The sequence below is a fragment of the Polypterus senegalus genome, chromosome 12 (genome assembly GCF_016835505.1).
Source record: "Polypterus senegalus isolate Bchr_013 chromosome 12, ASM1683550v1, whole genome shotgun sequence".
NCBI classification, from domain to species: Eukaryota; Metazoa; Chordata; class Cladistia; order Polypteriformes; family Polypteridae; genus Polypterus; species Polypterus senegalus.
In genome coordinates, this window is record NC_053165.1 from 6,010,451 (window position 1) to 6,028,300 (window position 17,850).

The 17,850-nt window shown below is 42.1% G+C and overlaps 1 protein-coding gene across 1 annotated transcript in view; it reads right to left on the reverse strand.

The window, feature by feature from the left end:
• ptprga (protein tyrosine phosphatase receptor type Ga) overlaps positions 1-17,850 on the reverse strand; it is a 399,554-nt gene that overhangs the window by 102,353 nt on the left and 279,351 nt on the right. Inside the window, exon 7 of the mRNA XM_039770749.1 lies at positions 2,401-2,558. Coding sequence (XP_039626683.1) covers positions 2,401-2,558 — 158 coding nt within the window. The remainder of the gene's footprint in view (positions 1-2,400; positions 2,559-17,850) is intronic.

Consider the following 17,850-nt stretch of genomic DNA (forward strand, 5'->3'; position numbering starts at 1 on the left):
GGGCCTTCCAGAAGTCAACAGTTATCTCTTTCGTGTTGTCCGCATTAAGAAACAGATTGTTGCACTTGCACCAATCCACTAGTTGTCTTATCTCCATTCTGTAAGCTGTTTAACATCTGTGGCAGAGCGACGGGCATTAAGCAAACTCCTGTCAATCATAAATAATCCACTGAACAGTGTCATCTCCAGGCAGAGGAGTAGCTTCAGTGACAGACTTTTGTCACCGTCCTGCTCCACTGACAGACTGAGGAGATCGTTCCTCTCCCACACTATGCGACTTTTCAATTCCACCCGGGGGAGTAAATGCTAACATTAATTTTATTTTTATTTTTTTCATTTTTAATTACTATTTAATTTAATATTGTTTCTTTGTATCAGTATACTGCTGCTGGATTATGTGAATTTCCCCTTGGGATTAATAAAGTATCTATTTATCTATCTATCTATCTAATCCTCATTGGTGATGAGACCCACCACCCTCATATCATCCACGGACTTAAAGATGGTGTTAGAGCTGTATGTAGCTGCATAATTAACAGAGTGAACACAAGAGGGCTGAGTACACAACCTTGGGGGGCACCAGTGCTCAGTGTGATGGTACTGGAGATGTTCTTTCCGATGTGGAGCGATTGGAGTCTCTCTGTCAGAAGTCCAGGATCTAGTTGCATTGGGAATTGTTGTAGCCCAGAAGACTACATTTTGTTTACAATAATAAGATCACCAGACAAAAAAATCTAGTCATCATTCATGTAAGAGGAGATACAGTATACTGTATACTTCGGACACTGACAGAGGTCTACCCAGTAGTGTCGTGTGCTACAGTCTTCATAGACTGGTTAGTAGAAGTGTTTGGGTCTCGATTTGAAAAATGAGTTGTACGACAGGTGTGATTGATTGGCAACAACAGGCTTTTGTGTTCACCCGTTGCCGAAGGGCATAGTGTACAGGACGTTACCAGCTTTATGGGTATGTCAGGGGTACTGTCCAACGGGACTTCCAGAAGTGCTGTACATCACAGTCAACCTCTAATCATTGCCAGAACTGTGGTTAAAAGTCAGTGCTCCTAGATAGGGATCGCCACTTTATGGCACGCAGTGGGACAGCAAACAATTTGTAGTTGATTTTGTGGGCTTCACATAAAGTGACATTACCACTACAGGACAGAAAATAGCACTGGCCATGTAACACATGTAAAAGGATGCCACTACCCTTAATGAAGGAGTGTAGCCTCCTAAATAAAATAGACAAAATCTGCTGCCTCTGACGCTTCGTCACTAGTCCAAGCCTGTTACTGATGTGGACCCCCAAATACTTGTAGCAGTGCACCATCTCAACATCCACTTCATCAACAATGTCCAGGCGTCGAGGCTCTTTGATGGTGTGAAAGTCAATAAGCAGTTCTTTGGCTTTGCTGCTGATCAGTTCCAGACAGTTCTCAAAGTTCTCTACCAGAGTCCTACACTCTGTCTCATCCCCTTTACATAATGTAACAATACCATTCTTCGTCCTGCTTAATCCCATGAAGGATCAAAAAGGGATGCAGTCTATCCCAGCAGCACCTAGCATGGCCTCTGCTCGGTGTGTGATTCCTCTAAGCATGGAACATGAGCACAGGTTGCTGGAATTATACAGTACGCAGCAAGTTCTACCACTGAGCTACAAGGAGATTTACGTTTAGGCAGTGGCCAGTCTGGACGGTAGCTGCAGAGGGGCTCCTTGCCCAACAGCTGGTCCTCTGGGAGCTTCATGTTGCACCTCCACAAGCAAATTCAGGTCACAGAACCACTTGTCCCCACTCAAGGTGTTGCTCCCCACCCAGTGGCCATCCTTCCTGGGACGAGAATTCAAGACGCTGCAATTACATGCAGGAAGTTCTACAATGGACAAAAGGAGTTAAAGTGGTGCTTCCTGCCCAGCATCTGATTCCCACTGGCATAGGCTGTGGATTAAGCTAGTTTTGGCGCATGGATGAACAGTTTATACAGTTAACTTCATGAAACTTTTTTGCTTCTCTTTTTCTCTGCAGCTCATTGTTCTCATCACACAGTTGTACACGTATACCACTGATTTGATCACGTTACATACAGAGCATTTATACCAGAACTCCCCTCACCCTGACACTTTCTTTCATCACTTGCCAACTTATCCTTATTGAAAATTAATGAACAGAATAACTTTAGGAGATAGTTGAATTGGGCACAACAACCTGTCACCTTGCCAAGCTGGTCTTTGAGATTTTAAAGTAAGCCGATATCAGAGAACTGCATCTACCAAAAGAGTTCAGTGCATGATCGAGTAAGGCACTGTGACAGAGACATCAGTGCCAGGCTGACCCAGCGTACCCCCAACCACTCATTCCCTCCTGCACACATGAATCCCACTCTTGCCAACTCTACACACCTGCTGATAGGAGATGAAGACCGGACGACTGAACACGATCCACTCCACGGTCTCACTACATGGTGGCGTAGTCAGAGAGCCGGTGTAGCGGTAGTAACTCCCAATTGAGGCAGGAAGCAAGTCTCTCAGCACAAAGGGTTCCAGGAACGTTTCTTTTTCTGTGGAGGTAAATAAAGGAAGAGAGTTTCAGGAATCTTTGGCCACAGCAATCAAAGTCAAGCATACAGTGGTTTCATAAAGAGACCCCTTCACTTTCTGCACACTTTATTGTGTTGCAGACATCATTTTAAGTGGATAAATTGCCCATTTGTGCCCATCAACCTGCTCTCAGTAAGCCATAAAGGCAAGGTGAAAACATGTGATCAGAAAGGTAAGCAAATTTATTAAAAATCAAAACCTGAAATCTCTCATTCCTAGAAGTATTCAGACCCTTAATTCAGAACTTTTTAGAAGCGCCTTTGGGCAGCAATTCCAGCTTTGAGTCTTTTTGACTGTCTGTACAATTAGATGATAAGCTTCTGTAAACAGCCAGGTGAACTTTTGAAGGAACAAACTTCTATCAGCATATTCCATTTGTGGACACAGCGAGCTGGACCCGCTCGATCCAAATGTTAATGCCTTTAAATGTAAGCCTCTGGCGCAACGGAGTAGGTCTGAGTACATTGTACTTCCACCTACAAGTCTGTTACCATATTTATACTTTCATGAGCTTCTGAGTTTTATTTCCCCTTTTGGGACAAATAAAGTATTACCTATCTGTCATATAATGCCATTCATATCCATCTATCTATCATATAAAGCATTTCATAACTATCAATCTATCATATAGCGCCTTTAATTTCTATCTATCTATTATATAGTGGCTTTCATATTATCTATCTATCTCCCCTCACATGTTCTATGGGTTTAAGTCTGGGATTTAGCTCTTGCCACTCAAGGACACTCCTAAACTGGCCCTGAAGCCAACTCCAGTGTTGTCTTGGCTGTATGCTTCAGGTCATTGTCATGCTGAAAGATGAACTGTTGCCCCAGTCTAAGGCACAGCGCACCTCTGGAGCAGGTTTTCTTCAAGGACATCTTTACATATGGCTATTTTCATCCTAACTTCAATTCTGACTAGTCTCCTTGTTCCAATAGCTTGATTCATCCACCACCATGCTTCATCATTGAGATGGTATTAGGCAGGTGATGAGCAGTGCCTGGTCTTGGCCAGTCATACTGCTTGGAGTTCATTTTATGTTTATTCAGACCAGAGAATATTTGTTCTCATGTCAAAGTGGGCCGCAACATGCCATTTACTCAAGAATGGCTTTCATCTGGCCACTTAACTATAATAACATGGGGTTATTAGTCACCTCCCTGTCCAAGGCCCTTCATGAACAGCTATTCAGCTTGGGCAGATGTCAACCTCTAGGAAGAGTCCTGGTGGTGCCAAACTTCTGCCACTTCATAATTCTTGGGGCCACTGTGCTCCTGAAATGTTTTGACACCCTTGCCCTGGTCCACACCTCACCACAATTTGACTGCAGAGGTCCACAGAGAGATCCTAGGACTTCATAGCTGGGTTTTTTTGCTGAAATGCAGTGTGTCTTATGGGTTCTTCTGTACAGAGGGCCACGTTTGCCCTTTTAAACGATGTGCAGTCAATTCAATTTGCCAATCAAGTTCAAGGAACATCTCAATGAGAATTCAAGCCAACAAAAGGCCCCTGAGCACATTTTGGAGGGACATAGAAAAGGATCTGAATACTTCTAGCAATTAGAAATTTCAGTTTGTGACTTTTAACAAATGTGCAAATCTTATCAAAAAAGAATGTCTTCACTTTGTCATTATGGGTTACTGAGTATAAATTGAACGGTGAAAAAGGCACATTTCTCCATTTCATATGAAATCAAACAAAGATAAAGTGCGGAGAAAGTGAAGGACTCTGAATGCTTTCTTAGTCCATTGTTACCGTATGCTTGCACAATTCTCTCCTTCATAAGAATATGTTTTATTTGACAAAATGAACAGTCGTGTAAAGTGCCTTTTCTACACGCCCATGATATAGTGCCTTTCCTATCCGTTTCTAACTTTTGTAGAATGCCACGGCCTATATGAGTGCTGTTGCTGACTATGTGCATCCCATCATGGCCACAATTGACCCATCTACTACTGCTTACTTCCAGTGTGATAATGCACCAAGTCACAAAGTAAACTGGTTTTGTGAACATGACGATGAGTTCAGTATTCCCAGTCATCAAATCTGAATCCAGCGGATGACCTTTGGGATACGGCAGAATGGGAGATGAATGAACAGATGACAACTATGTGATGCTGTCATGCCAACATGGACCTGAATCTCTGAGGAATGTCTCCAACGTTTTGTGAAATCCACACCATGGAGAACTGAGGGTGTTGTGACAGCAAAAATAGCCCAATAGTAGTGTAGTGGTCCTGATAATTTCCTCAGTGAGTGCACATCTGTCTATTTATTTAAAAATGGCCTATCTGCTTTTACCATTTCTCCCTTTAACACAGCACTCTTCCCGATTGTCAATATGTCTTATCATGTAGCGCCTTTCACATTTGTCTATTCATGGGCCCTCCAGTCAAACTTAGATGAGTAAGGCTGGTCAGATTTATTTTCTTCACTCCTTTCTTCAATCTAAACATTCTAGAAGACATTCAAGTTTGTTTTTTGGTAACACCTCAAATAAGGATCACATAATGGCTACTACCTTATACAGCTGTAACAAATGAAATGTGGATCTGGAGTTTCTGCAAATGTCACCCCTTTATTTGGTCAAATTTATGTGCTGCTACACAGCAACAGCTCTGCGCTGTGCTTGGTTGAAGTATTGACAGCGGTGACTGTAAATGAATACGTTCTTGTCAGTAGTTAAAAGCCATACCACCAGGGTAGAAGAAATCTTTAGGCATGGATTTTCTTTTGCAGAAATCATTCCTTTGTGATTATGATTTTCAATCACGATGAATAAAAAAAAAGCCGCAGGACAAATCTTAAGCTTTCCATCTGCAACATTTACAATAAAATGCCAGACTTTCTACATTTATTACATTTAATGTGGGCTATGTAGATTCTAATCCTCAGATTTCAAGAGCAAGACAAAAAAAATGATAAGATTAAAAGAGGGTATGGAGCGGATAAATAATATTGATATAAACAGGAAAGCAGGCATTATATTTTATAAGGGCAACCTCACCGCCATTGGTACTAAAATCGGTAGGAGAGAAGGATGAAAACAGGGCTAAAAATAAAAGAGACATTTGCTGTCATGACGTGTGGAACGGCTATGTTTTAAGAGCAGCTGTCTAATGATCTTCTGCATCTGCCGCTTTTACATTCCACTCCGGAGTGGAAACCGCAAAATAAAATTAGAAAGAAAGAAGAATAACGGAAAACAGAAAGTCAGACTGTTTATATAGTTTAATAAAAAAAAAAAATGAAAGCCTTGTGTGCAACAGTGGGGTGGGCTGTCGGCATGGCAGGAGAAGAAAGAAAGAAAGAAAGAAAGAAAGAAAGAAAGAAAGAAAGAAAGAAAGAAAGAAAATCATTGGAATATAAATAACAAGTTGTTTAAGTTTGCAGATGATACCAAGTTGGGTGGAATGGCAGACAACTGAGAATCTGTTAAATAATCACAGAGGGATTTGGGCAGCACACAGGCTTGTGCAGATTTGTGGCTGATGGAATTTAAAATCAGTAAATGTGAAGTATTACACATAGGAAGAGGAAATATGAGGTCTGAATACACAATGAAATCAAAATTTCATCTTATGAGAAGGATTTGGGAGTCGCAGTAGACTTGTCACTATCAACTGCCTACCATACTAGTTGGTCACTTATTCCATGTGTCTGTGGTTCTCTGTGTGAAGGAAAGATTGTCTCATTTTTGTGCAGAATGTCCTGTTTGTAGCTTGGAGACCAAAACAGCACACAGAACTCCATATGAGGCCTTAACAGTTTAAGTAACTGGGGATTAAGGGGAGACCTGACTGAAGTGTTTAAAATTATGAAGGGAATTAGTGCAGTGGATCAAGGCGGTGACTTTTAAAATGAGTTAATTTTAAATTAATGGGTTAATTTCACACAAACATTGGGAAGTTTTTCTGTACACAGACAACCACAGACCCATGGAATGAGTGACCAAGTAGTGTGGTGGACAGTAAGACGTTAGGGACTTTCAAAACTTGACTTTTTGTTTTTTCGGAAGAATTTAGTGGATTGGATTGGCGAGTTTTGTTGGGCCGAATGGCCTGTTCTCATTTGGGCTGTTTTAAAGAAAGAAAGAAAGAAAGAAAGAAAGAAAGAACGAACGAACTGACTAGGACGATACTAAATGCAGTTTGTTTGTGAGCTTGCCATTATGGCTGTGTCATAAAGAGCACCACAGATGCGATGTTTGCGCCGAGTGTGTTGATGGAGAGGTATAGAGAAGGCCAGAAGGAGCTGCACTGCGTCTTTGTGGACTTAGAGAAAGCATATAAACTGAAGACTAAATGGAGCTTGCAAGCGAGACTAAGGAGTGCAGAAGCCTCTGTAGTGGCTGAACACTTGCCAGTATTTTTTTTTTGTTGTGCCCTTGCCATCCGTTTTTTGTTTTTCTTTGTCATTATTAAATGGGGCCTACTGGGTTGATACCCCAGCGATCTTTTAGCGCACTTCCACTGGTCACAACAAAAAACAGGGAATGACAAACATGCAAATATGCCAGAGTTGTCTTTATTTCAGAGCAGTCAAAAGAAAAGAATAAAAAAGGCCCAAGGTCACGCAGCCGAGTGTTTACAGGGGGCCGCCTCCGTCAGTATCATTGATGAAGACACCTTGTCAAAACCCTTGTCAAAACGACCTTGCACTCGTTAAGTTTACTAATGTAGCCCGGGTTTCAAGTTAGCACAACAAACGGTCCCAGGGAAAGCAGCTATTCATTTCCCTGCCAAGGCATAAGGAGCAAAAAGAAAGGCAGGGGAGGGAAAAAAAATCAATTGAAGTGGCACATCCTGACATATTTAAACTGAGATCTCAGAGCCTGACCAGCAGCTGGCACTTTTTACATACTTTTTTGTTTTTAAATTGAGCTCATGTGCAGATGGAACTTCTGAACAATTAGCAACTTGACCTGTTTGAAGTTAAAAGCTCTATAGGAGAATGCCGGCATGAAAGGCGTTATATACAATTCCTGCCAGAAGTGAACTTCTTAGGTGTTATTATGGACTCTGAGCTAATCCTCAAATTGCATGTTAACTACAGTATATTACTGAGACTGCATCTTTTCCTTTAAGACATATTGCAAATCTTAGACCTCTCATGACACTCTTCTGCAGTGGTGCTGGATCAGCTCATGGAATGGAGACACAACGAATGACGCACTAGTGGAAGTGCAACAATCTGTCTCCTTAGTTAATGTTTATCCTTAAGTGCCCATCTCCTTATATTCCCAACTGTAATCTTAGATCCTCAGGTGCCAGTTTGCTTTTCATTCCAAGAGCTAAGCACAAAAGAAGCGGTGAGGAGGACTTTTGCTGTTATGCACCACCAAGTGAGATATGCCAGGCTCATACTGTTGGGGGCTTTTTAAAGGCTGTTCTTCTTTCAGCTGCTCCTATTTAGGGGTTGCCATGTCTTCATCTATCCCTGTCTTTTACATCCTTTTCAGCCATACCGTCTGCCTTCATGGCCTCCCTCACATCATCCATAAACCTCCTCTTTGGCCTTCCTCTTTTCCTCTTGCCTGGCGGTTCAATCCTCAACATTCTTTCCCTCATCTCTCCTCTTCACATTCCATGACCACCTCAATCTCTCCTCAATATCCTCATTCCTTACGCTGTCTACCATTGTTACTCTGAGTGAAAATTGTAGCATCTTTAACTCCGCCATTCCAGCTCTGCCTCCTGTCTTTTCATCAGTGTCACCGTTTCCAAACCATACATACCAAACCATAGCTGGTCTCACTACCATTTTATAGACCTTCTCTTTCACTCTTGCAGGTTCTATTTCTATCGCAAATCACTCCTGTCTCTCTTCTCCACCCAGTCCACCCTGCCTGCACTCTCTTCTTCACCTTTTTGACACACTCTCCTTTTCTTTGGACTGTTGAACCCAAGTATTTAAATTGGTCTCCCTTCACCACCTCTGCTCCTTGCAGTCGCACCCTTTCACCACCTTCCCTCTAATTCATGCACACGTCTCCATCTTTACTCCTACTGTCTCTCATGCCCCTTCTCTCCAGTGCGCACCTCCACCTCTCCAGGTTCGCATCAACCTGCTGTCTACTCTCACTGAAGATCACAGTGTCATCCGCGAATGTCACACTCCACGGAGACTCCTGTCTGACCTCTTCTGTCAACCTGTCCATCACCACTCCAAACAGGACAGGCCTCAGAGCCGCTCCTTGATGTAATCCCAGTCTCACCTTGAACCAGGCTGTCATTCCTACTGCAAACCTCCCTGCAGTCACACTGTCCTCACACATATCCTGCACCAGCCTCAGAAACCCACTTTGCTTTAAATAGTTTGTGCCAGTTCAATCAGGTAATACAGTGGATTCAGAAAATACTGAGACCCCTTCTCTTTCTGCACACTTTATCAAGCTGTGTATGTAGAGAAAAGCCAAGCAAAATGACCCCTTTTATTGGCTAACTAAAAAGATTACAATATGCAAGCTTTCGAGGCAACTCAGGCCCCTTCTTCAAGCAAGATGTAATCTTGCTTTATGGATAATCATGGATTACATCTCGCCTGAAGAAGGGGCCCGAGTTGCCTCGACAGCTTGCATATTGTAATCTTTTTAGTTAGCCAATAAAAGGGGTCATTTTGCTTGGATTTTCTCTACATTCATAATGGCTAACACGGTACAACACCCTAGTACTTCAAGCTGTGTATGTAATTTCAGATGAGCTAATGACAGCAAATTCAAACCCACCTTCTGCCGCCGCCACACAATTCCACCGCTGTATACCCCACTGGTCGTCATTTTCAATTTGCTCTAATTTGTATAATCTATGCTTCCAAGTTTAAAAACTTGTGAGCACTTGGGGAGCCATTTGAGCTTTCTGACCACCAGTTTTAATCCCACCAAGCCTCATCTCATCCAGTCAGAGCCTTTTCATCAGAGTGTGGTACAAACTATGAATTCATTCTTTTGTAAATGTTCAACTCTTTGACCACTAAGTAATCCCTCCTAAGAATGGAGCCTGGTACGTCAAAAATAAAAAAATAAAAAACAAGTTACTGATGCTGCGATTCACATAAATGTTCAGATAAACACAGCTCTCTCTAAAAATAAATGCTTTAAAAATCCACAATAGGTCTAAAATGCACTTAAAATAATGGAAGGGGGATAATGTATTACGTGACAGACCTTTTACCGGAGAAGTCTCAAAGGCATTCGTCAGTTTAAACACGACTTGAGCGGAGCACAGAGCTAAACGCATCTCCTCCCTCTATATTCAGGCCTGTTATGAAAGTTTAAGAAACAATTATTTTAATGTCTATTAATGTAGGCTTTATTTTTTTCCTTTCAACCTCGGCTTTCACAAGTTATCTTGCACTTCCAGCTACTCTTCCCCCATGCTGCCGTGTCAAGTCCTCATTTATTTTTTCTTTTAATGAATTTCCAGAGGTTAACCTCTGCTGCCTCGCAGCTCCAGAAGCCTGCGTGAAAAATGAAGTCAGTCTGTCCATCTGTCTGGGGTCTGCAGACTCTCCCAGTGTTCTTGTGTATTTTTCCCCACTGAGTACATCAGTTTCCTCTCACATCCCAGAAAATGTGCCAGGATGATTAGCATGGCATGAGCGAGATGTGTGTGGCATGTGAGTGTGTCCTGCAATCCACGGCTGGCTCCAGCTATGCACCCCAATGACACACAAACAAGCTTCGGCTGTCATTGACCCCGTAATGGAATACTGTATACTGAATACACACCCATTCAAGGTGGGTTTCTGCCTTCTTTCTGTTATGTCAACACACTGAAACATTTTGCGAGAGAGAGAGAGAACCTGGTGTGGGGCATTTAAACAAAAAAGGATCAAAACTCGGAAAACACCACCATGAGTGCCATAGGCAAGTCTAAAGACAGAAATCATGGTCAAAAAGTCACCAGCGAAAAGTCAAACACCAAAAGCATGTTTAGAACAGAAAGTTCTTTAAAAAGAATCAATCTGAAAAACGTTATCATAAAGTGGCAGAAAGCACAGAAATACAGCATGATGTCATTTCATCCACTAGATGGCGGCAGAATGCTGTGCCAAGAGTTATTCAGGCTTAACGCTATAAACCAGATCATTACATGTCACCCAGCGCCTGACTCGGGTTCAGCCGTACTTACACTCAACTCTGAGTCCAAGTCCTGCTCTGGGTTACTGCCAAGGAGGTGAAGGGAGTGCTCCCCACTCGATGAACTCAAGTCATTTTAAATGCTCTCTGGTGGACTGCAGTAGATTTGTAAGCATTGAGTTTTCTTTGATTTTGATGCCTGGCTCTTGACAATTTTTTGCTTCTGTTACTGGGATTGTCTTGTGGATTTTATATTTGGACTAAAACTGGCTTTGGATGTTCTGTTAGGCAAGTCCTTTTGATCTTATTTTTACTACTGTGAACTTCCTATTCCTCTCCTCCATGGGAGATTTGAATGATTTTTTTGGACATTTCATGGTATATTTTTTGATTTTGAAATGCCTGGTGTAGGCCAAAGCCAGCCATGCCAGTGGAAGGTCTGGTGCATCTTGTCTGGGCAGGCTAGTGTAATGCAGGCTGGCTTCCCTGGCTGTTCCCTGGATGAGGTGGAGGTTTAAGTGGTCCTGAAAATGAATCAGGTTATTGTCAGACAAAGTGACTTGCATCCTTTCCGGGACTGTTTCACATGAACATCCCACACAATGGCTAAACGTTTGAGATGTGATTCAGGTGTCACAATGTCTGTTGTGGACTGCAGTCTCTCTGCTTTAACAATGGGTGAGTTCAAGTACAATTGTGTGGACATTGCATCATATAATAATGTCTTATGGATCTTAGATAAAAAGGCTTCCTTTTGTTAAGCAGATGACCACAAAGAGTAAAGGCCTCATTTTAAAAGCCCACCTATCACTGCATTATTTTTCTTCAGAAGAGAGGCTGTCCCATAATGGCCCACAGACATCACCTAACTTTCTGGTTTTCAGGGAGGACACCCATCCAAGTCCTAAAGAGGCCAGGATATCTCAACTGAAGGTCGCGCATTGAAACAACGGCATCTGCTCCATTTGTGGCACTTAATATCACTACAAACAGCGCATGGCGTCTTGGGCGGCTTCTGTAAATTTCACTGCATTAACAATTTACACCTGACATCCAGACAATACTCTCCAGGAGCAGAGCGTGTGGGGTCCGCTCTTAGTAAACAAATGCAGGCAATTTAATGTCCTGATGTGTGTCACGCCACGCCATTTCGCTCTATAAATAGGGACTGTAATTACCATGTGCACTCGCTTGGAATTCCCTCGCTGTGTCTGATAAAAGCCCAGCGCTGCCTTAATACAAGTGTCTAGCTGCAGAGTAATTGGAAGTGAAACAATCCATATTTGATAAACTAGTGTCAATTTCTCAGTGGTGGGTTTCTTCTAGTAAAGCACAAACCTCACAGGCGTACAGGAGGACTGTCCCTTCAGAGACTGCGGAGTGGTCGTGACATTTAGAAGAGCAAAGACAGAAACATTTGGGACTGGGAAGACTGGAGACAAGGCTTCAAAGAGAGGCAGCCTGGTCCAGGGGTCTTCAGCTTCTAATGGAGGCTATGAGGTGGCACTGGATTTTTGTTCTATCTAAGCTTCAGTGATGTCTTCTAATTCAATTCATTCATCCATCCATTCATCCAATGTCTAACTTGCTTACAGTGTTCAGTGTTTCGGGGTGCCAATGTCTATTCTGTTAGTGTTGAAGGTAATGGGAAATCACCCTGGATGTGGCCAATCGGTCACTTTACAAGCCTGAGAAGGTTCAAGAAGGCAGATGGAGGCTCCTGGGGCACGACATAAATAGTGAAGGTAAGGTGGGGACCATGAAGAGAGAGGCAGACATGTCCTGCAACTCTGGATGTAACAGTTACTTTATGAGGTGTTTCCTGTGGCCATAACAACGGGAAGTTACTTCCACTGAAAAGTGCGTCTTTGGATCATTCATTGTTAAAAAAAAAAAAATGTGCAGTTTAATATAGAAAAGTGCAAAATACTACACGTGGGCAAAGGAACATCAGTTATAAAATACAAAATGGGAGACACTGAGCTATGGGAAGCAAACACCAAAAAGAATTTTGGGGTTTGTGTTGACAACATTTTGATCATGTAAGCAATGCGCAGAAGCAATTAAAAAGGTAAATAAAATATTTAGTCATATCGTTAACGTGCTGAATATAAATCGAGAGACATTATGCTCAGACCATGTAACACACTCGTGAGACCACATCTGGAGTATCGTGTGCAGTTCTGGTCACACCACTTCAGGAAACACAGAGCAGCAATTGAAGCTGTGCAGAGGAGAACAACCAAGTACATCATGGGACTTAAGGACATGTCCTACTGTGACAGACTCAGAGAATTAGACGTGTTCAGTCTCAAGCACCGGAGGCTGCATGAGGACCTAATCCAGGTATTAAAAATCCTCAAAGGCACTGATAAAGTAGATCAGCAGAATTTGTGAATAGTGAATCACGTATTCGAAATTAGTGGAAATTAAGGGGAAGTGCATTTAAGACTGAAACTAGGAAGTGCTTCCTTACTCAAAGATTTATGGGAATCCAGAACAAAATACCAAGCCACTGCGTCAGAGGATCACCATCTGGGCTCATCCAAGGTATGTAATACCACTCCGGTAGGAGATGGGGTGCTGTCGCTAACTATGTGGTCTTCTGTTCCCACGATAGTGCTGAGAAGACGCCCAGTGAGGACAGCTGACCCCGCCCCTTCCTGCCCGAACCCTAAAAAACACCAGTGTCTCTGGAAGGGTCTCATTTCAGACCACGCAAACTGCCAGACAGAACTCCTCCAAAATTAGATGCACTCAAGAACAACCATGGAATATGTTAAGCCATGAGGGCTACTCTTAGTTTTGTTTATTTGGAAGTGGCATCGAGCGCTGGAATTGCTGGAAAATGGCAACAGATTAAATAGGACGGTTGGTGCCCCAAAAATTCTTCAGTGGATTCTGTCTTTCCCTCATCTGACAATAAAGCAGACACCTTGACAATTAAGACGTTTATGGATAAGATACCGGGATAGCGTATTAGCCACACAAACAGTCTCGATGGTCTGAATGGTCTCTTCTTTTTACCTTTGTGGTGAAGCCTCAGCGTTAGTATCCAAAAGCTACACATCATTATTGTCAGTGTCAGTTTGTGGCAAGGGGGGCCTTAAAATGGTGATGTCAGTCATTCTCAAATGTGGACTCCTACTCTTTTCTGAGAGTGGGTATAGGACGCTTTGCAGCTGCTTCTCATGTCCTGGTCTAAGGTAGGACAAATTGTGATCCTAGTCAGACAGACTTTTAGTGAAATTTCTAGGAGTAATTTTGAGACGTTTGATAAATACAGGACCAGGACCTCCAAAGAAAATGTGAAACCAGTGCCAGATCACTCAAAACGATGTGAGAAAAACACATTAAACATATTTAAAGATCTCAGAACATAGCAGTCGGGTGCTTGTATAACCAAAATAACGGGAGACCTGGCTGGATCCCCCAGTCTATATCCATGAGCACGTGCAAACTGCCAGCTTATGACGTAGATAATTAGTTTGGTTTTTTTTTTTTACTTGACAAGGACAAAATAATTTGAGTTCCTAATGCCACCATACTACCTTTGTTAAGAAAAATTCTGCGCACACAGGCGTCTTTGTTTATTCTTCTTCTTCTTTTTTTCATTATAAAATTGTTCTTGAACAGAGAAAATGCAAACAAAGTAAAAGAAACATCAAAGCCGGGTGGAGACCACTGCCTTCCGCAGGAAGAGGGCCGCCCTCAGCGTCTCTGTTTTCGAATGGCGGCTGGAGGCCGGCGGAGCTGATGTTCACCTCAGATGCTTTTATCAGAATGACGTACGTCCACATGTTCATTCACTCTGCCCGCTTTCTCAAAGGCCACCCTGTTGGAGTACAGATGAGGAGAAGAGAAGCACCTCAGGCCTCAAGTGATGACGCTGCTGTGGCAGCCAAGACAGCAGATACAGAGACAGAGGGAGAGGCAGCCGGCAGACAGATTGCCCACGTTAATGTGCATCATAATACGGCCAACTATGCTTCAAATTGGAAAATAAACAACAAAAAAAAAGACATTGCAGAGCGTGTCATGCTTTTGGTTATTAATTAGCCACGGCAGACCTATCATTACACGCCGAGGAAAAACACTCTTTAAATTCTACATCCATTGTGTTAAAGCCACACTATTAAAGCAACAAAAAAGCAAGATGCTTTGCCAGCTCAATGGATTAGCAAGGATATAAAAAGCCTTTCACAACGGAGTCACCAGTTCAATTTCTTTCCATCTCAAAAGGTAATTGAAAATCATTCCCATCAAATAGTGGTTGGTGGCCCCCATCGGAATGAGTTTCTCTAGTTCTCAGGCCAGAACGGATTGCTGCATTACAGACAGCTGGCACCGAGCAAACTGCACTTTCTCACTTTCTTTATTTTATTTTTAATTTGCCCTGAAGCTGGATGTGATCAACGTTTTTGTTACAAACCGAAAGCTTTTATTCAAGCCTGTACAAATAAAAACTCTAAAGCGGAGCATGAGGATACAGCTTAAATCCCATCGGTCATGGCCCTGCTGACTTACACATACTACCCACCAGCATCATTCGCTGTGCAGTCAGGCAAGATCCAGAGAGGTTACTGTTACAATGGCTCTGGCAGCCAAAAATCAGGAAGGGGTGAGGCCACCCCAAGGCAAGCCTGCTTTCAAGGCATCAGAAGAGACGTCTGCCTTTTTAAAATTCAAAGAGAAAGGTCCCAAAAACCTTGAAGTATGTCTCTCCAGAGGGAGAACGGTGTAAACTCTGGCTGGAGTGAAGACTTTGATCCTCATTTTCATTCGGATGGATTCAGAACCGAATGGTAGGAGGCCAACTGATGTTGACATGTTAATCAATCCTTTGTTATGATGTTCTAACCCAGACAGACTGACCTCTTCCATAGTCCAAATCGCCGTCTCATTGGAGGTCTATCAACTGGGTACATGAATTTGTAGGGACACCAGAATGTCACTCTTGTCAGACATGTGTGTCACATGTCCTGCCTATGTGCGGGATTGTGGAGTCAGTACACAAAAATTTGTCTCCAGTTCCAACTCTGACTCCTCAATTTCTGATACCACTGACTCATATTCTCAATTTGTAATTAGACTCGTATATTTACTATGTTGACTGAAAGCACGTAACATACGTAATCCAAGGCATTTCATCACTGCCATCTCGATTCATCAGGTTACTTTTTGGCACTCAAGTTTGGGTTTAAAGGCTGGATTTTTATCAAAAATCCAGAAGAAAAAATAATCGAATCAGTTCATGTGAAATTGGAAAATTTAGCACGTTACAATTTATGTTTTCTCAGACTCAGTACATTTTTACGGACTACAGTAACTTACAAATTGCTTCCATGTGTACATTCGTTTTGACACCAGCATGTTGACTCCTTTGAAACCAGTTATACGCCAAATTTCTTCACTTTAGATTTAATTTATTTAAGGGATACTTTCAGAGTCTGTCACTTCATCGCATGCTGGGTGAGACTTGAAGCTTTTCAGCGTCCATTTTGCATAGATTCCATACCTCACTGCCATGCAACGTTGATGGTTAAACCATGGCATTAAACATATTTGCTCTTTTCTTTTGTTCTTTATCTCACCTTATAAAATTTCTTGTATTAGGAATTTGTTAGTTTTTGTATACCCTTTGGGGTCAGAGTGTAGGGTTAACCATTGTACAGCGCCCCTGGAGTAATTGCAGGTTAAGGGCCTTCCTCAAGTGGCTGGCAGAGTAGGATCTCTTTTGGCAGTAATGGGGAATTGAACCTGCAACCTCATGGGTATCAGCACAGATCCTTAGCCTCTGAGCCACCACTCATGCTTTGATTTTTACACGTCTTAAACAACTATTATCATACGCTGATAATCTCTGTATTATATTACATATCTATTGACTAAACGTATGTATCTAGATTGCAAATACCATACACTGCATCAATGTTCATATTGCTAACTACACGTCAATATTGCTGCTACTTCTCTGTCTTGTCTTTGCACAATGTCGTGTCTTGTTTGTGTTTTAATTTAAAATTTGAATTTTAATTCTATTTTTAATTTATTATTTGCATTTCATGTTGTTACACTGTGGACCCTGAGCTTCATAATTTCATCTCTCTGTATACTTGTATATGATTGAGATGACAATAAAGTTTGCTTTGACTTTTTTTTTTTTATGCAGTCAATAGTAAGCCCTGCTGCAGTTTTTCAGTATGATCTCTCTTGGTCAAGTGTGTATGGTGGTAATCACTTGGCCAAGGTTGATGCATCAACCAATGTCTTTAATCAAGTCCATCTCTAGTCTCTCTGTAGGGACAGAAAGAGTGGCACACGAACTGCGTTTGTATTTGTGGTGATCCCCAGGTCCACTGCTTCACTTGCTTGGTTAAGATCACGTAGACACCATTCTGCATCCTTGGATCTATGGGTGGTGATCACAATATCCACAGCGAACCGCAGGTAAGCAAGTTTCTCGCCATCAATGATGATGCCTCTCTCTTCACTACAGAGGTCTTTGAAAATTTCTATTTGGGGAAAAAAAAATCTACTTGAGGTACCACATAGTTGCCATATAGAACAGAAAATTCTTTGTGCACGCCAACTGTGCGATAATTTGGCTGGGTCTAACAAGTTAGATCTTGAACAATTTGTTGCAATTGAATGTCCCAGATTTTGCATCTCTGCTCTTGTTTTTTGAACTCAGCTTCTCGTTTCCATTTTGGTTATGATGACTGATGGTGATTTCTCCTGGTTGTGGCCTTTGTCCATTCTTGGATTACGATTCTCCTGCTCATTTTTCCTTTTGCAGTTTCTTGCAAGTATGTAAAACTAGACCAGTAGAACACAAAATGAATTGAATATTTGAACATTGTTTTTGATCAGTGCTCTGAGGGCTGTAACAAGTTCACAGGTAAATATAACAACAAAATTTTACAAATTACATAATGACAAAACAGACAGGAAAACAAAGCAGTGATTAACATCATGGAACCCATCGATATCAGTTCATTAATTAATTGCCGAAAAGGGGCAAAAAAGGTCAAAACAAAGTCATTCAGAACACGTATGACCTGCTAAGAAAGACAACGTCACTGACGTGAAGCAACCCCGTGTATTAGAGAGTGACCTCCACTGCTATTTTATTGTCTTAATTAGCACACCCTCAGACAGAACAAAGAGG